Below are 20,750 nucleotides of genomic sequence, written 5' to 3' on the forward strand. Positions count from 1 at the left end.
AGAATGGCATGAGGAACATTCTAATGAAATTGAGCATCTCGTATGGCCGGCACAGTCCCCAGACCTCAACATTATTGAGCATTTATGGTCAGTTTTAGAGATTCAAGTAAGACGTCGATTTCCACCGCCATCGTCTTTAAAAGAGTTGGAGGGTATTCTAACTGAAGAATGGCTTAAAATTCCTTTGGAAACAATTCACAAGTTGTATGAATCAATACCTCGGAGAATTGAGGCTGTAATTGCCGCAAAACGCGGACCTACACCATATTAAATTATATTTTGTTGATTTTTTTAAGGTGTTTCCATTATTTTGTCCAACCCCTGTACCAGGAATTCCGTCTGTCCAAGATATTGTCCGACACTACTCACCTGATTCTTTTCAGATTTCACTTGTTCTTTATATATGCCTTTCTCTGAGTTTTTAATTTATTTATTTATTTTTTTAACAAATTTTTGGGCAGCTTTTAAAATTATTGAAAATTAAGACTCTAAATTAATCCCTGGGTAGGCAGGGTATCAGGGAGCAGGAGGGGCAAAGTGTTGTGTGACCAGGTGGGGGTATTGGTAAGCACTGCCTACTTTTTCACTCAATCTGATTTTAGTTTAGTTTCACTGAGTTCACCCGTTCACAGAAAAGAGAGGAGTAGTTGCATGAATCAGCAGCTTACAGAAAACATAAATGCCTTGAGAGCCGAAGCCAAATGATGGCAGTAGAACTAAAGATGCCACTTCAACACATAACTGATAAACACATAAGTGATCAACTGTTGCAAGTTTGGTGGAAAAATATTGAATTGTGTTCCAGTTATATTCTAAAAACAAAGTTACAGACAGACGGACAGACATGGTAACTGCAATATGCATCTCCATTGTATGCCAGGGAACAGAAATAGGACATTTTATAGTCAGTACCACCCTCTGCTCAGTGTCACTGAATCCCAATTATCACCAGACACACACTGGGCCTTTAAATTACAGTCTTTTGTCATTCTGTAAATGGACAGACTGACACTGTGATTGCCATTCGATTAATTGTGCTGATCTTGTCCACATAAATAATTCATCCTTTGAGTCAAATAAGGACTTTAAACTTTATATTAGTATGGAACAGAATATGTGTTTAATAGTCTGCCCAGTGGAGATTTGGTTAATTGTATTATAATTCAGTCCAATCTGAGGATGTAAACAGACTTTCATCATTTTCTAAGCGAGGCTCTTCATAGAAAGCTTTCAGCCTTTCTTTGGGACTCTGAGCTAATATTTGCATTAAATTTGAGATGAAATAAAAGGAAATGTTTGCAAATCATTTAACAAATCACTTACACTGAGCAGAGATTAGCATCTGTGGGAGCAACTCAAGAGCTGGTATAAGTGCTTGCATTATTAAATCCACTGTGGTTTTCATTTTTAGTCTTGACTTAATAAATGGGCTTTTCTTTAACTTTGACTATCTTTTGTTGTAATAAGCTTTGAGGCAGAAATACTGTTTGGGCGTTGGGAATGTGGACAGAAGATAGATGAGGGCAAGTGATGTAGAGGTTATCAGCAGCTGTCAGAGTTAAGCATATAAATGTTGAAACAACTCAGGGAGAAACTGCTTAGATTGTGGTTTATGACGAGCTCCTATAGTATTTCATTTATCTCCCAATAAGTACTCAGGACTTTGAACAATAACAGGGTAACTGTCTCCTGAAACACATGAAAGGATGTTGAATATTCATGTGAATATTAATCTTTATTAAAGTTTCACACGAATGAATAGTTGTCTTAGGTGCATTATCATCACCATTATCCCACAGTGGACATAACAAACACCGGTCCCAACAAGGCACTAGTGGGGTTTTTGAGCCCGCTGTAGTAAAGGGTGTGTGGGGTATTCAGTAGGATGCAACTTCACCACTATGTCACAATTATACCATATACTACACATACACTGTTCTGAAAATCATAAAGGGGAATGGGTGCTATAATTATTGAAATGAGTATAACCTATATCTGTATCAGTCATGTCTTTCTCTGTGGGTTGCTGTTGTGTAGCATAATGATGGAAGTTGATGAAATAAACATTTATATAAGTAAAACTATTATTTATTAGAAATGGAACTTTCAGAGTATGTGCAAGAGGGCAAAACAAATTATATGAAAGCTTATAAATGAGGTTTTTTTTTATCCATACTGTGGAGACGTTGATGTAACCTGTCGGGCTTTTAGAGGCCATAGGTTGTACTGTTTGACAAATTACCCATTAGGTGTGTTTCAGTCAGACAGAAGGCTCTACTTTGCTTTGACCCGTGTGTTCATGCTGTCATTTTAACTTTTGCCCTCACCAAATTACATACTTTTACAGTGTTTGCAGCAGAGGCTTCAGCAGCTCAAGGAGCAATTATATGGCCTCTCATAATCCTGCTACTTGCTATTCATTCTAATGAGTCACTTGGGTAGCTGCTTTTCTTTATGTGATTTACTGTAGTCACTGCTTTAAAGGCTCCTATAGAAGGTGGATACATAGCAGAATGCTGTGCTGAGCCCACAGTGGAAGTACTGCACAAAGATGTAGAGTCAGCAGAACCACAGACGCACAATATTTACACAATGATCACTGTAGCATTTAAGAGTCCGTTTATTCAGTCTGTTCATATGTGAGGTGAGTTTCCTTCCTCCTGAATTCACTGCGTGCCTCTCAGTCCTCATAGGGACAGTTTAGCCTCTGGTCAAAGTGACTTTGTCCTTTGTCCTTTACCAACAAATGGGACACAGAAACATGGAGTGAAGTGTCCAACACCTGACAGACGACAGTGAGTCAAACCCCACCCCCGCTGACTATGGTATTACCCACTGCGCCACACAACCATATAAAAACAATAATAAAAATTAGGTGTTAGATTCCATCAGAACCCTGTCTACAGCTGTTAGCCTTGTCCCTTTAAGCCTTAAACGCCTCAAAAGCCTTCAGAAGACACTTCTTCACATGGTGTCTAATTAATTTTGTGATAGGTTGTGAAAAGCGCTTCCCCCTTGTAGTGAGCAAATTACCATCAGAACAGGAGCGGAAGCAGCATGTCTTGTGATTTCTGACAGCTTGTGGAGGAGTGTGTGTTATTATACAGCGTGTGTGAGGAAAGATAGAGAGCAAAAGGGCAGAGAGAAAAGTTAATGGGAAGTGATGAAACTCACAGAAACCCACACAGAGGAGGAGACTACTGTTGTACGGAGCTCAAATGAGTTTTGTTAATTCATCATTTATTTACTGTTCAGGGTGGTAGAATACACCCTCCTTCAGTTGGGTAATGACATAATTCATGATTCCACAAGGTTTATTATAACCAGAGAAACATACCGTGTGACAGATCAGTCCTGGAGCTTGTGTTTACAATGTTTTATCCAAGGTGTGGAGAGAATACATAATGGAAACTGTAAGTCTGACCCAGGCCCCTTTATCTGGTGTGTCCACCTCTACACGTCAGCTCTGTACTGCCTTCCCTTTATCACTTAACAACCCCTCAGTTCCTTATCTCACCTTATTAATTTGGCTTTCTTTGTCCATTGCTTTACAGGAGTGATATTTTGCTTTTTTTTAATGTAATTATGCATTTTAAAACATTTCCCTGTGGTCTACATAAACTGTAAATGCTATGCTTGGGTCTGAATTCTTCATTAATTCAACTTCACAGGTCCATCTTCAACCCTGTTTCAGTTCATTTCAGTTTTATTTGTAGAGCCCTGTATCACTACAAGGTTGCCCCACAGGGCTTTACAGAATTAGTTGGATGTGAAAAGAAACAACAGTCAAACAGTAGATGAAAGAGATGGATTAATGTCTCGGGCATCCCCCATCCTTAGACCCTCCATTCTCAGCATTCTATTTTATTCATATTTCTGAGTAATGACACCAGAAAGGTCGTTTTGAGCGCTGGCCCTTTAAATGTACATGAGCCACTTCAAGCCCCACCCCCTCCAGGTTGTTGGCTGTGCTGTTCTGTCCCATTCAACCAACAACTGAACATTTTAAGTAATTGGCTCTAAGTTTGGACATATTTTCAGTATGAACTGCAACCGCTGCTGCTGATAAATAATTATGTCGTACTCGGAGAAATGTTCTTCGGAAGTCTTGACCTTATATGTGCCAATGTCGTGACGTAACTAGGTATAGACGTAACAAATTAAGAAGGAATTAAAACAGGTCGCAGAAATCCACTCGATTTTTGCCAGAATGAATATAAAGATAGGTTTGCAGCACCTGGAGGGTTCAAATTTAAACTTTATGAACTATAAGGGTCCAAATACACAAATAAGTTAACCAAAGACTAATAAAAGTGGGTTTAGCAAAATATGACCCCTGTAAGTTTCTCCCAATTTTTTCAGTACTTAAAGTTGTTATATTCCCATTTAAAACCCAATAAAACTGGTAAAATGTTACTGTAACAAATGAATCTTAACAGTCTAACCTCTGCTGTGTCCCCTTCCAGTGCAGTCACGGTTCAGACAACTACGTTACACCAGAGCAGTGGCGGTCAGCCAGGAACAAATGTTTGACACAGGTGAGCTTCTATCTGTCTGGTAACGACCAAGGAAAAAAAAGACCTGATGTAAATTTAGATAGGACAAAATGGAAATGTGTAGCAGCTTATTTAGCATTTTAAAGCCACTCCATAAAGTGTTTTGACTTGTTTTGCAGGTTACAAATTGTGCCTCAGAGCCGTCATCTCCTGCATATGAACGAGGTGTGTAGGTTCATGCCCAGGTTTCTAATTGTTTCACCACCGTTGTCTGAACAGAACAAGTATAAACATCCAACACTGATTTGGAACTCTTCTGCTTTCAGATGCTGCTCTCTGTCCGACAGGTGAACATGACTGTGGTGCTGCTGGTAATGTGACGGCTCATCTGGAGACATCCATGCCCTGTCTGCCACGGCCTGTTCCACCAGCTCTGCCCGTCAGACCCACAGCAGCCTGTAGTAAGAACCTTCTGATAACGGAATTACTCCCTCCTACAGTCGTGGAAAAAATTATTAGACCACCCCTTGTTTTCTTCAAGTTCTTGTTCATTTTAATGCCTGGTACAACTAAAGGTACACTTGTTTGGACAAATATGAGAACAACAAAAACAGCTCATAAGAGTTTAATTTCAGAGCTGATATCTATCCATTTTCCATGTTTTCTTGATAATAACCAAAATCACTTCAGTTCTTACATCAATATCTATGGCATTGTACTGACAAAAACAGTGCTTTTAGGCATTCCATGTTTTCTTTTCTGCCTGTTTTAGTCACATGATACACACTGGAGTTAGTACTTGATTGCATAACCATTGTTTTAGATGACTTTTGATGGTCTTATAATTTTTTCTGCAACTGTATTTATTTACTCTAACGCCTTGATTCCCACCATTCTGAGTCACTTCTCACCGGGGGCTGCAAAGTTTGCAATAATTGGTTCCTAATATCTATATAAATTGTCAGGTTGGTAGACTAACATTAATTTCATTGTAGCTTGGACACATTTAAACACTATACAGAGAATAAGTTTATGGCAACATAACGTAAGACCTACCATATCGAATTTAATACCTTTAAAGGCTTTTTTAAGGTATTAAATGCAGATTTGCAAATTCAAAACTTTTAAGACTTTTTAAGGCCCCGTGGGAACCCTGTATTAAATTTCATGTCATTACTTGTGGCTGCTTCATGAGAATGAAAAGACATAAAACAAGAATTTGTACTGGACAGCAAATAAAATGCCACTTCTTTTATGGGAAATCTTCACAAATGAGCCACTAGTTGGCTGCTGGTTTGATGGTACAAAAGATGGGGCATATAGAAAATGTAAAAAAATTACTATTTTGATTTGTTTGAGCAAGTTAGGTCTATAAAAGTAAAAAAAAAAAACACTCCCAGTTATCCAAGAAATACGCTCACAACTGTCCAGATACATAATTGTACATGCATAAGTTCAGATTGATAAACACCTGTAAAATCTGGGAACTCTTTACCTGTACGGCAGCTGGATGATAGATTTTTTTATCACTCGGTTTTATTGTCATTTGATCAATGGTACATGATAGAATGAAATGTAGTTACCCAGATCTTAGCGTAAGAAGATAAAGAATAAAATCTAAAATATAATATGTGAACCGTAAGTAGGGTAGAGTAAAACTACAATAGAAAAAAAATTGAAAAGGATTAAAAATGAATTCTTAATATGTACAAAATTCACAGTATGCAACTGCAGTACAGGTAAACCATACTGTGAGTAAACCTTAATACACCCACTCATCTTTACAAGTAAACTGTCACTTCAGATTTTCAGTGTCAGTGGTGATAACCCACTGTCCCATGCTACTTTAATGTCAAACTCTTATCTTGTATTGTTTTGAGATGCCAGACACAGCTATTAAGGAATGACGTTTCTCCAACACAGATGTCGTATTCAAGGTTTGTATCCTATTAGATGTGGCCTGAACATGACGCTCCTTTTGGATGTTTCCCTCAGGTATGTTCCAGACTCAAAGTAATGCTTTCTGCTCCGTCTCCTTGGACACCGGGCTTCGTACAGACAACACTGTTCATTATGTCAACATCCCCATCAGCCCTCTGCTGGCTAAAGCTAGCAGAGAGCTCCTGTACACAGAGCTGGACCTGCAGACTCCCAGCTCAGCTCCAGTGTCCAGACTTGACAGCACTGGCAGAGGTAACACTCAGCTGTTTTCCTCTTCATCTCAGGCCTTTCAATTAAAAGTCACATCCTCTGCATCATAACTTGGAATAGTTTGATAGTTGCTTCAGACAGTATTGCTATTGCTACTTTCATTTGCGTAATATAAAAAAAATGTTCATTCCATTTGACTTCAAGACACATGCACACACCAATTGAATGTTAAAAAACAATTTATTCATGAATAACACAAGAATTCTCATTTAGTTGTTAGAGTATGATCTGTAAGGCATAATGACATTTTAGACTGAAATGGAATCAATTTAAAACACTGATCATCTGCACAGTTTTAATGCATTAAAATTCCTTCGTATGAAATGGAAAAGTGAAGGTCTTAATTCAAAGTAATTTAACACTAAACATACTCAGTACTGTAAAGATTAATTGGACCTACCCAGAAGCATGTTTCATGCATATGGTAAACCTTAATGATGACTTTGTTTCTTTGCTTTCCCGCCTGATTTCCCAGAGGACGACTCCATCAGGTATGCCCACCTTGACAGCACTGCCATGGAAACAGCTCAGAGGGTGGGGGCGGAGCATATTCAGGGCAGGGAGGACAGACTGAGTCAGCTGGAGAGCAAGCTGCGAGGGTCGCCTAAGTGACTTTTCAAACTGGATGATATTTCAAAATCCTTTTCTGTGCCGGTTCTGTCCTTCTCTCTGAATAAGCTAATGTTCAAATGGAACTCTGCGTCATCCCAGTCACTGTCATACTGAACACCCACAGGTCTGCCAGGGTACAGAGATTCCCACTAAACAATCCATTCCACTAAGAGGATAATAGAAAATCAGCTGCCAACTTAACTCTTTCAGTGTAAACATTTGTGTTATGTGTGTGTACCGTTTTTACCACATTCAGTTCTTCTTAAATTAATTTGCTCATAATTCTTGTTAAATTAGTTTTGTCCTGTGTGACTTTGTTTTGGCTGCATGGCACTAATGCTTACCGAGGGACATAAATAAAATGGATTGGCACCAAACAGAGTCTAGAGACACATTGTATATTGTCAAATCATCAGACTGTAATTTGTTCACCTGGATCTGCTTCTATGTGGCTATACTTACTTTTGCTCTGCTTTTCTATTTGCTGACAGTTACAGGAAGAGGTCATGAACTGCCATTGTTAAAATTCAAGTGATTTGTCACACAGTGAGATTAAGCCCCCTCATTGCACTGATGCCTCCTAATCGACTGTAAGAGTCCCTGCCTGCTCGGCTATCATTCCACATCAGAGCTTAAAAGCCTTCGATTGATAAGCAGCTTAGAGTTATACCTCAGGTGCAAATTATATTAATCCAGCCTCATGTGGCCCTAGCAGGACATGACTGAGTAATCAGCCAGCAACAAACATTATTCATCTCTGTAATCAATGCATCTGGTCGGTGAGAGGGTAGGAATTGATAAATAGAAAAGCACGCTGTGTGTTCCCATTTCTCACCTCCCTCATCATATCATCGAGACAAATTGTCCAATATTTGACTCTAACTTATTTTTATGGTGGCTGCTCATCACCAGTGTGTCTGAGGCAGTGAGGAGGAACTTTACCAAGACAGTTGTTGAAATCAGTTGGACTGCTTGTAAATACTACCTGCTTTTGTTTATGCCATTACATATGAATTAATGATATCTCTATTTTTAAAATATTAACCTTTGTATGTTGTTGGCACCTATGTTACTGAATATTAAAAGGTTGCTGCTAAATTTTCAGCTCAGTGTTGAAGAGTTCTTTCACTGGATGTGTAGTTGGTTCATCATCTTAAGTAACACTATTGTATTTCAATTCTATATCGGTAACAGCCTGTGTAGTATAGGATTCACAGCTCGTGACAGATGGGTGTAGACAAATTGTCTGACCATTAGTGTGCCAATAAACCCACGAACTGGACTCAGAGGATGCGGTTGGTTGGCCATTCTCCAAGACCTGAACCAGCACTCAGCAGCCAAACCACATCATCTGCTGCTGGCCATCACTCACGCACCACCCACACAGTTTGGCTTCATGACAGAACATCTATGTTTTGTTTTTTTTTTTAAACTAGACATTTCTCGTACTCTTACCCGTCATTAGATGTGAATAAAATAAAGCAAATAAGTACCAGACTAATGTGTGCCCTCATGTCTGTTAAACTGTTCAGATGGAGCATCTTTCCCAATACTCAGTACGCGACTTCCTAGAGAAATCTCATGTTCATAATACTTACAAATCACCATTCATCCATTCATTCAGTGATCAAATCAACTATTAATACTAGAAAAGTAGAAAACCAGCAATGGAAAACATTGATTCTTGTACAGTAGTTCAATAGGAATGGGGTACCCAGTGCAGGTTGTGTGTGGTTTGGCTTTGGGAGGCAGTTCCTTCAGTTCATCCAACCTTCACTGATGTGACCATCAGCTAAACCGCTCACAGCTCATTGTGCTCGAGTCCCTGACGAGAGATCTTGTTGTTCAAATCCTGCATATGTTTCTTCATCTGAAATCAAAACACAGTTGTCAGTGTCATTTATATTTCGTTGCCTTTTTCAGGAGTTTTATGTTTGATTCTTTGACTGTTCTGCAGTATCATTAGTCTCTACTCACCTTGTAACCAATCTCGCGTGTCTTCTCTGCCAGTGTGTTGTACTTTTCCTGGTTCCTCTTGATGTGCTCTTTGTCTCCTAAAGCCTCCACATGTCGTAGTTTCTGGTGGGACAGCTCTAGCTGCTCCTGGTAATGGCTGTGCTTCTCCACCTTTGTCTCAAAGTGATGCAGCTCCTCCTGTATGACAGAGAAAAGGAGGGCAGCAAACACACAGGGGTGGAAGTTCAGCTCACCTTCAATTACATGCACAGCTGCACAAGGGAATAGATATGCATCTCAATTGGAGACTACACAGGAAATGTCACAGTGAGAAGTGGAGATGAATGTTCCCCTCTGGCACACGATCTTATCTTCAAGACCGATATCTTAAAAAAAAAAATTGAAATTGAGTTCACTCTAATAGTGCAGGCAGAACAAAGGCTAAAAACAACGCAATGAGAAAGGGCAGAGTAAAATACTTCAGAATTTAAAATGCGCAATGCAGAAAATATAATCAGAATGAGATGCAGTCTGCTAAGCACACTACAAAAGTTAGAATAACTGGTGGCAAAAAGGCTCTTGAATTAAAAGATTCAAAAGTGTCCATTCTAGGAGGTCGACTTAGGACAAAGTGTTATTCAGTGCTAAATTTGTTAAAGAATCAAGTGTCCAAAAGCTATCAGAAAAGACATGCAAGAGCTACCTTGAGAGAGTCCAGCTCATCCTCGCTGAGGTTGGCTCTTTTTGCAGCCTCCCATAGTTCAATCACACGGGGTTCCCGAAACTCTACGGAGGAAGATCAAACAGAGAGAGAGATGAATTGATAAACAGTGTGAGGAGACTGGAGCGTCAGCGGTGCAGGCAGACGCAACATGGAACACACTTTAAAGAGGAGCACAAACAGCATCTGTTCGCTTAGATACCATCACAACAACTGACCACCCAGCCTGTCACTCATTTCACACACACACACACACACGCACACACACACACACACACACACACACAACAGGACCAGAGCAAAACAACACCTTCATATCTCAGTCTGAAATGTGCCATGGCTTTATCTTCACTACTCCTAAAAAGCTGCTGTGTGTGTGACAACAGCACACAAGTTTAAGGCTGTTTTATGCAATCGGAGGCAGGAGATGAGGGGAGGATGAGAACAGGTAGCTGAGAAACAACCTGAAGGGGAAGGAAATTGCGGAGGTGTTGGAGTCGGTATGAATCAGCAGAAGCATCATCACCTTCAAGGAAACCTGTACAACTGAGACTCCACACCCACTCTGCAATACACTCTACAAAAGGCAGCGAAGTGTGTGTGTGTGTGTGTGTGTGTGTGTGTGCAGCAGCAGAGAATGGAGTGTTAAAAAGGAAAATATTCAACTGAGAGAGAAATGAATGCTTTTTATTTAAATTAATACAAGGATAAGACGATTTGCATCACTAGATGGACACAGCGCTGTAGGCTCTTTAAGTAACCACTTGTTTTTCCTTGTACTTTCCATTTTAACGCTATTTTCAATATGACACAAAAAGGACAAACCACTTAAAGCACGAGTGTATCACTCAGCAGCTGTGATACGGCTGAGGGTGTTGTTATGGTTCCAAATCCCAGTGATTAGACTGATGAGATAAATGCAGAGGAGATGTGAGTGTGTATGTGTGTATGTGTGTGTGTGTGTGTGTGTGTGTTCCCTCACCGCTGTCTTCGCTGAAGCCCTCGTGGCTGAGCTTACGGAGGCGCTCAAAGCCCTGGTTTAGGTCTCTCATTTTCTGCTTTAGCTCTGTGTGCTTCTGGTGCAGCACATGCTCTTTGGCATCGCCCTCCAGGGGAGAGATCACATTCTTGTGGATTTCTGTTGAGATAAACAACCGAGTGGAAGGACAGAGGAGGGAGGAGGCAATGGGCCAGGTTAGGAGGTCAGAGCCGTCAGGGTTGGCAGGATAGATATATAAGAGGAATGAAAGAGGAGAAGAGCAAACACAAGACATCAACAGGATACAATTAAAGCACTGAAGAACAAATACAAGCGCTAAACGAGTGGTTCCAGGCACAACAAACCCCGCCCCTCGCATGTTTGTAAGCTTATTTTGGCATTGATCCAGCTGATGTCATCATGTCTATGCATGTGCTGATGTCAGCATATTAATTGCCTCTATATATGTGCCAAGTTTGAAGTAAACTGAAACAAAATTTATGTTTTTATAGACATATGAAATTTCGCCCATTATAAGTAAATGGGGGAAAAAAAGATGTTAAAAATTTATTTTTAAAAAATGTGAACTTGGACCTACTTTTACCAAAATGTAATGACATCTATTTTGGGTCACTGGCAATCTATAAACCCAGTTTGGTATGAATTCAACCAATAGTTTTGCTGCTTAAGTGTTAACAACCAAACACAGAAACAAACCTAACCAAAAACAATACCCTTACTCCCCTTCGGGGGGTGGGGAAATTAAGCCGCATGTAACAGAGAATACATTTAATTTGTCATTAGAAAACCTGTCTATGAACTTGGTCTTACAGATAAATATGACATTATTATTAGACTCCTGCCAGTCGCACCCAAGAAAAAAGTGAAGAAGGAGAAGAAAGCAGACGAAGCCCAACAGAACTCCACCCACAGTGATTCAATGAACAGCCGACATTTGGATCAAATGGAAAAGGCAGAGGAAGACGAGATGAAGACTGGGGAACCTGGTGTGGAGGTGTACACTGACTCTCCTTCAAGGCAACATGTGATTGGCTCAGTATCTAAATACATCAGACAGGCAGAAAAATACCCCCGGCTTGTCCCAGAGAAACGCACCGCGGTGGAACACAAACAGCAAAGTTGTGGTATGAAAACAGCTGCACAGTGTCAGTCACGTCTGTCCTCTGTGTGTCCGTCTGTCTGAAACACAGCTGGGTCTGTCAGCTCAGTGGAAAACCCACAGCCTGATGTGATGTGACAAGAACTGATAGAGCACAGAGCAGTGGTTAGCAACGTGTGCAGTCAGATACTGTGACACCTACACACATCATCTTAAGACTGGATAGACGGATGGACCGTCCTGACAGAGCAGAGGACAGAGTGAAAGACAGGATGGAAAGCACTTGGTTTACCTTTAAACTGTGAGCTTTATTTTGCTGCAAAGGTTTAACTAAATTTGTTAACAGAAGCAATTAATGATTATTTTGATTATGATCATTTTCTCATATGTAGTGTTATCTGGATTTAAAGACACGACTTGAGACCTGGTTGTATCCCACAGCTCTGCCTGACCTTATTTCTGAAAAATATCCAGAACTCATTTGATCCCAGATTTGACCAGCGAGGGTCATTGTAACTACAGACAAGCCTGTAAATAAAAACCCAGAAAAATTAAACTATATCACTCTGAACAGTGGGGAAAGACAAACAAGTGTAACTCAGATGGTGATGGTGACATGTAGGTAGGAGGCAGAGCTTAAAAACCCACACAAGAGTTCCTACAGGTTTGTACAAGTTAAATTTAAGACCTTTTTAAGACTACTTAGAACAGAATTTAATGCCCATTTCACGGCCATACGGACAAAAATTTGTGACTCCTAGATTTTAGGAAAATGTGTTTATTTACTCCAGCACTTTGATTCCCACCATTCTGAGTCATTTCTCATCAGAGGCTGCAAAGTTAGTGATAAGTGGTTCCTAATTTCAATATAAATCGTTGGGTCAGAACGGGTGGAACTGAGTCGACTAACGTCACTGTCTTTGCAGCTTGGACATTTAACAGACACATTCAAACACAACAGAGCCTACAAGTTTATGGCAACATAAGTGAAGACCTACCATATCAGATTTAATACCTTTTAAAGACTTTTTAAGGTATTAAACAAAGATTTGTAAGTTCAAGACTTTTAAGACTTTTTAAGATCCCACAGGAATCCTGCCACAAATATAGCCTCAGAAACCCCTGATAGAGTTGAGTGGAGGTGACACCTCAGTGCAGCTCACCCTCCGTCCTGCTGACGGTATCCATCAGGATATTGTACTCATGGATCTTGTCCTTGTGGTGCTGAAACTCTCTCTTCAGGTTCATCAGCTCCTCGCTGGAGAACTTCCCTGAGCTCTCGGCCTGGAGGGGAACAGACACCAGATAAATGCAGGCATCTGCCTCTGAACTGGCACTCTCAAATTCTGGAAGGAAGACGGGACCTTTCTCTGTGATTCAGTTCAGATTGGTGCTTGGTCAGCATCACCATCATGTTTGGATTGCTTTCAGATTCATATTCAGAAAACTTTATTTATCCCCTACGGGCAATACGACATTGTGAAATGAGATCTATTAATTTACAGTGAGTGGGACACTCATTATTTAGATCCACAGCAGTAACTGGTAACTGTTACCTGACATCAGCCTGTTATTAACCCAATGAATGGCAAGGAAAAGGAGATTTTACTGATATTTGCCTGCTTTTAGTTGACCTTAAGGATGCAGCAGAATGAGATTATCACAGTATATTAACTGCCTCAAAAAAATGCCATTTCACAGTATTTAACAATTATTACTGCTATTGTACTTTACAATAATCCTTAGACAGTAATGGAATTGGAAGAGGTTTTTGGTTGAACAAATACTTTATTAAAATGTAAACCATTTTTAATTCATTATGTACACAAGTTTTACTTTTGGAAATAACTGAAAAATAAGAAGCCTGTATATTTCCTGTTCGAACCAGGGAGGTTTATCATCATCATCAGGAGGTTTATAAGTGACAGGCAGTCAAGGGAAGAAACAGATACTCAGCTGAAATTTTCCATCTTGGTGCATTTCTCAATATCATATGAAAGTCATATGCACACAATGTGATAACCATCCATTTTCATTAACTGTAAAACACATGCAATCCTAGTTGACATATTAAAATCTGAATTGGTCATCTCTATATCCAGTAATACAGATCACCACCATCCAGTAGTTTTGAATATGTCTGTACCATATTTTCAGCACAAAACATTCTGTCCTGGTCTATAAATATGGTCTAATTTGGGAAATTCTGCTCAAATGAAACTTTTACTCAATTTCCTTGGCTTAATTAGCTGCATACTGGGCTTGTTTATATCGAAGGTGTCATGCTTTAAGTGCTGTTGTGAACTGTTTTTTTTTTTTTTTTTAAATGCATAGAGTAAGCCTTTAAAAATAAATGTTTTTTTAAGCTCTAGTCTGCAGTTGCTCTCTGGTGTAGAAATGATTCACAGACTTTTGGAGCTGCTGGATGAGAACCTAGTATCCGCAGTCTTTTCACCAACTGTTATCTGGCCCAACATCTGGTGCACCTGCAGGGTTTATTTAAAATGCAAAGACATTTTTAGCTGACTTCCGTTCCCGTCTTCATTTTATGTGACTGCAGAGGCTTTCATCCAGTCACAGTAGCAGGGAGTCATAAAACCCCTCAGACATTACAAAAAGCCAAGCAGAAAATCAAGGCACCAACCCAAACATATTTCTGTCTCTTTCACACCCACTCACATACCTTGTTCCAGAGTTTGTTCAATCTGGGATCAGCGAACATATCTTCCTCTTTGGTGTCATGGTCCTTCAGATAATTGCTCTCCAGGGGCCGGGTGTCTCTTTTCCCATCCATCCCGTACTTGGCAAGGATCACTATAACCGTAACACAAGACTGAGGTTAATAATCATGACAACAACAAAAACAGAAAAGGTATCTCATTACTTTTAAACTTTAGGACTTAAATGAGACTTGGTGTACCTTCCACAAACACAGCACCCTGCAAACAACCTATAACAGCTGGATGTCATAGTGGGATGACCCTCCTTCGCTCTAAGGTGTGATACACAGGATTTTATTTATTAACAAGTGGTGCCAGGTACAACAAACCCCACCCCTCGTACGTATGGTAGCTTATATTGGCATCGATCCAGCTGATGTCATCATGTCTATGCATGTGGTGACAACTGCCTCTATATATGTGTCAAGTTGGAAGTAAATTGAAACAAAATTGATGTTTTTATAGACTTTTAAAATTTCGCCCATTGTAAGTAAATGAGAGAAGAAGACAAAAAGATTTAAAAAATGCATAAAAACTTTGACCTACTTCTCCCAAAATGTAACCACATCTATTCTGAGTCACTGGAACTCTATAAACCCAAATTGGGTATGAACTCAACCAATAGTTTTGCTGCTAGAGTGTTAACAAAGAAACAAACAAACCAAAAACAATACCCCTTGCCTCCCCCTCCGGGGGCGGGGTAATTAGGAACATCCTGGTGTTTCACCCCCTTGGTACTAACTTTCCACTTTTATTCCAATACAGGTACCTTCTATCTTACTGATCGTGATAAATCCACTGTGAAAACACAAAAATGAGAACATAACCGTAGCCTCTGTCCAAGTAAATGTCTGACATCAAACATTATTTTTGTTTGTTTAAGCACACACTCTTCGACCCATTCAGAACAAAGCTGGTCTTACTGTATGAGCTAATTCAGCACCATTTCACCTGATTAGTGTCATTCATTAACTATGACACTTCACAAGAACATTGCCCAAGTACTTTAAAATGCTGGCTGTTCAGACCGAGATCTATGGAATTCTGCTGAGTCTGGATAATAAATATTTTACAAGTTCACCTGAAGCTGTTGACTCAAGTGATTTTCTGTGTAGTGTCAAAAAAAAACTAGATGAAAAACTGGGATTAACCAAAAATAACCTTCGTGTTACGATGCTGTGTCTTGGTTAAAAACTGATAAAAGAAAATATATAGCAGGTACAAAGAACAATATTATTGAGAAGAAGCTCAAGAAATGTTCGTGGGTGAAGTGGAATGAGTCTCCATTTCACCTACAGAGGAGGGAGTGACTGCTCTGCCTGGACGTCGGTGGACTTGTGTCTGAGCTTCCCCAGAAATGACATCGACCACTGACCACCCGAAACACTGAGCAAAACAGGCCAGTGTGTATGTCTGGGTCACTGTCTGTAAATACCAGGCTGAAGATCAACTCTAACACTGATACAGCAGCTCCAGCCTCAAAATGTACCCGTCTACTCTTTGATATCTGAAAACAAACTAAGGACAGTGGCTGTTTTGTGAATATGCATCAGATGAGTACAGTCATGAAATGCACTCCTACCTTTAGCATGGCATCTTTATAACATAACATAAGCGAAATAGTTCAGTGAATACAAGCCTTTATTTTCTCTTAGGGTTAGGAATGGGGGGAATCTCTCTTCTCGGATGCAGCAGGATGTAGAGTCTACTACGAGTAATCTACTCGTTCAGAACTCTTCATTCCTTGAAATTAGTATTTTTAATATGAAATAATTTCACTGAAATACATTCCAAGGATATTTGCCCTTTACCATGAGCAAAACACCCACATGTATTAAAATAGTCAATAGAATAGAAAATTCTAATGAAGTACAGTAGATCACAAAATGTTTTCCAAAGAATGTGGCCTTGATTGAAATTTTCAGTACTGGAAGTTGTTTGATGTTTGTTTTTGTTTTTTTAAAATATTCTGTGAAAAACAGTAAGGTTTTCAGTTGATGCCAAATCAGACAATATTTCAAGGGTCAATACAAGGATTCAGCACATGGTTCTTCCATGGCCACAGTCTGCAACTAAATGTTCAGTTGTTTTGTATTTTATTGGCTTAAATTATTCCTGGTAATTTTACTGAAATATTCTTTGGTATTCTAAAATTAGTGTGTATTTTACAGAGCTATATTGAAAAGGAATGACACTCAGGCAGCACAGGCTAAGAATGAGGCAGCCGTCTCACCATTAAAGTTGCGTCGAAGCTGTGCTTCTTTCTCTCCGTTTTCATCCAGCCCCTCCACCTTCATCTTCTTCCACTGCAGCTCATCTTTCTCTTGAATCTTCAGGTCACTGTGCAACTCAGCGTGACGCACCGGTGACAACTGCATCTATTGAACCACAAAACAACATAATGTCACACAGAAAGGAAGAACTGAGAATGTAATGTCACCTAAAACCTGTATTTTAACATAAAAGACAATGAAAAAAATATGATAAACTCTGCATTGTTTTCAATATTTGGTAGTGACAGAGGTCCTCTGGTGTTTACAAATGCATAGTATTATGAAGTCAATGCTACTCTATAGAGCTGGCAGGAGCTTTTGTACTAACTTGTAGTTTATTGCTTCAATTTTGAGTTACTAACAATTACAGTCCAGTAAACCAGGGTCTCCTGGGGGAACAAGTTCATTCACTGTACTCAGACTACTTTACGTAGTGTCTTTAAAGAGTAGACTGGCTCTATAAACCTTTAAGGCTGTAAAAGCAGGCACAGCACAGATGTTACTAACAGCATTAATGGTGACTCTCTTCCTTTTTGCTGCCTCAGGAGGCCAGCTCTATGGGACAAAGCCATTTTAAGGACACGATTACACCTGTGCTTCCTGTCGGAACCAGGAAAAAGCATTCTGAATGTCTACCCTACAATCCTTAAATGCAAACATTTTCCTAAAAAGCTTGTATCACCAACTCATGTACCCCATTTTGAGCTTAAAATCTGCACATTTACATTTGTAGCTTCTTCTTACTCCATCAGCTTCTGTTTTGTTTGTAAAGTATAAATTTACACAGTATTAATTAAATCATAGATGTACTGTACAGAGAAGAGTGCTGTCCCATGAATGAGTAGGGCTAGCTATTGTCCAAACTTAAGGTGATTACTAGTGTATGGCTGAACAATAGTGTATCTTATAAAATATGTTCTCTATAGAAAAGTAAACTGGTCAGTGTTATCTACTTGACAGCTCAGTCACTGGTATATTTTACTATAGAAAGCAATTTTGGGAAGACTTCCTTATTTATGGTCACTGTTAACCTGGAAACATGGAAGTTACTATCTCCGCTCAATGGACACTTTGACACCGTTTGTTCCAAAGATCAGAACTGAATTAGGAACAAAGTCTTTTTGGTTTTCAGCTCCTGATACCTGGAACAAGCTTCAGTCTGAGCTTCATCTACAAACACTAATTCTTTTCAATGGTTTTAAAGAGAGTGAAATCCTTGGAATCAAGGCTGTTGCTCCGTAAATGTTTAAACTGATTGTTTTATGAGTGTGTGTGTGTTGGAAAATGCTTTTTATCATAAAGTGTAATTCTGTGACTGTATTGCTGGCATCTTGGCCAGGTGTCCCTTGAAAAAGACATCCCCCATCTCAATGGGACCAACCTGGTAAAAAAAAAAAAAAGTAGCACACAGACATGCACTGATTCCTCCAGGAGAGAGGAGATAGTTGGTGGAATAGACAGGATGTGTCTGGAGACTGTCTGACTGACAACTTGGTTTTAACACTGGTTCTTAAAACAGTTTCATAAACTATTTACACTAGTGTAACTTGTCTTAAAATGTCTGTTTCAGCTCTGTAGCAGAAAGATTTAACATTCTGTCATTTGCCTCTCAGAGCAGTTTTAAACAGATGTCAAATGTATTTGCACTGCTGAGATATAGCATTATTCCTTATATATTGAACTTCGGTATCACTCAACACATTTTCCTAGACTCAGTAGAATAGATGTAACTTGGGCTGTGCTGTAAAACCACCGAAGTTAACTGGGACTAAAACATACCTTATGGTGGACATTTGACTCCTTACAGCAGTAAAACCCAGGTGGACATCATCACTCAGTAATTAATGTTATTAACATCACCTGTGTGTGTTTCCAAGCACAAGTGTCTGCTGTGGCAACTCTAAAGGATAATAAAGCTGACAAACGGCCAGTGCTACTGTCTGAGCTGAGCTTCCTTTCAGTGTTCTTTTCTCATACGTACCCTCTGAGCCTTCTCCCACACCTGGTTCAGTTTGGCTATCCTGAACTCCACCGTCTGTCCATCTTTACCAGCAGGTTTGGCCTCGTTCACCTCCCGCGAATATTTACCGGCCAAAGCGCCCACTCCGAGACACACAACGACGACTATACACTGCAGTTTCATGTTAAATACAGTAACACACTCTTACAGAAAAAAGACAGACTAAAAAAATGCCAGAAAAAGGACTGACTACACGAATATTCCTCCGTTGACACAGCTAATGTAGCGGTTATTGTGGTTCACTGGAAAACCGGAAGTCATGTGCTCAAAAGGGGCGGGCACATCTTAGATTTGCATTATGGGTATTGTAGTTGAAGGTTATGACGCTTGAGTTCTTCGGTAAGCGGATGAAGAGGTCATTGAACTACATTTCCTGGAATTCCGCTGAGCAACGTTACCAGGCAACACAATCCAAAAAGAGTCTGGACAAATAGAAAAACTCCACGCGTTTGCAGGACTGAATGCTTGTCAAATCCAGACATAGACTGTGAATGTGCTGTCGATAGCCTTGTATTATGTCTGGTATTTTATTTGGTGCAACATTTACCTGTTGAAAGAACTGGACCGATCTGTACAGTTTTACAAGACACCTTTCCTACTCATTATAAGCAGTGCATTTTTGCTGACTTAGTTATTAATTCAATTTAGTTTAATTTCCTGTTGCTCGTGACAAAGCATCTTGATCTTATCCACAATATAAGCCTCATGTATAATAATTTGAAAAGCAAAGCTGTGCCTTTTCTTATCAGTCGTAGTATTCTAAACAGTTAACATGTTATTACTTAGGCGTGAATGAAGAATTAGTAGGGAGATAGCACAGTGTTAATTCAACAACACATAATGCACTTCCTCTTAGGAGATAGTTAAGATTTGCAATGAATACATCAATTGCTTTAAAAAATGAACAGGAAAGGCATTGTTCAACCTATGACTTTCACTTATGGTGCGCCTCAACAAAAAAATAGGACCAATGGCCCTGTAGCTTATCGGCCAAATGAAAAGCTTTGGGAAATGTATCCAGACGCCATTTATTATCACCCAATTATGTGTATTTATTATATTACAGAAATAGCCCATGTTTTGGTCATATTCCAAACAGATCTGTAAAAAATTCAAATTCCAACTTGATATCATTGATACTTACTGATTTATTGGATCAATCCACTTCCTATCTCTTATAATGGGAAAATTTTTCAAAGTCACACCAAATCCAGAATCAGATCCGGATTGAAATAATTTTAATACCTTGTGTTGACATCACCATAAAGAAGCTGTATACCAAGTTTGAAGTCAATAAGAACTGTAGTTTGGGAGAAGAAGACGATTGAAATGTTTTCCCCATAGGAGCCCATGTTAAATTTTCTGTACGTTCCTGGATCCAGAAGATCCTGATCAGCATGGGGCCATTGTGTTTTGGTCATCTCCCCATCAGGACTGGACTGTAGAAATTTACACTGGATATCATTTATATTTACTGAGTTATTGCATCCATCCACTTCCTATCTCTTATAATGGGGAAATTTTTCAAAGTCGCACCAAATCCAGAATCAGATCCAGATGGAAATAATTTCAATACCTTGTGTTGACATCATCATAAAGAAGCTGTATACCAAGTTTGAAGTCAATCGGAATTGTAGTTTCA

At 39.5% G+C, this 20,750-nt stretch overlaps 2 protein-coding genes across 2 annotated transcripts in view; one reads left to right on the forward strand and one right to left on the reverse strand.

Annotated features, from left to right (window-relative positions):
* The window catches only part of LOC115417912 (protein Dok-7-like), a 30,085-nt gene extending 21,340 nt beyond the window's left edge, over positions 1 to 8,745 (forward strand). Inside the window, exons 9-13 of the mRNA XM_030132138.1 lie at positions 4,467 to 4,538; positions 4,676 to 4,721; positions 4,823 to 4,957; positions 6,492 to 6,736; positions 7,158 to 8,745. Of these exons, the coding sequence (XP_029987998.1) occupies positions 4,467 to 4,538; positions 4,676 to 4,721; positions 4,823 to 4,957; positions 6,492 to 6,736; positions 7,158 to 7,319 (660 nt within the window). The 3' untranslated portion in view covers positions 7,320 to 8,745. The remainder of the gene's footprint in view (positions 1 to 4,466; positions 4,539 to 4,675; positions 4,722 to 4,822; positions 4,958 to 6,491; positions 6,737 to 7,157) is intronic.
* Positions 6,869 to 19,371, reverse strand: lrpap1 (low density lipoprotein receptor-related protein associated protein 1). Its single transcript, XM_030141701.1, has 8 exons — positions 19,070 to 19,371; positions 17,049 to 17,193; positions 14,779 to 14,909; positions 13,259 to 13,379; positions 10,979 to 11,134; positions 9,979 to 10,061; positions 9,297 to 9,473; positions 6,869 to 9,189 (listed from the first exon to the last, which is right to left on the reverse strand). Exons 1-8 carry the CDS (start codon positions 19,229 to 19,231, stop codon positions 9,121 to 9,123), a joined length of 1,044 nt encoding a protein of 347 aa, XP_029997561.1. The 5' UTR covers positions 19,232 to 19,371; the 3' UTR covers positions 6,869 to 9,120.
* Between the last annotated feature and the right edge of the window lie 1,379 nt (positions 19,372 to 20,750).

The sequence above is a fragment of the Sphaeramia orbicularis genome, chromosome 1 (genome assembly GCF_902148855.1).
Source record: "Sphaeramia orbicularis chromosome 1, fSphaOr1.1, whole genome shotgun sequence".
Lineage (NCBI taxonomy): Eukaryota > Metazoa > Chordata > Actinopteri > Kurtiformes > Apogonidae > Sphaeramia > Sphaeramia orbicularis.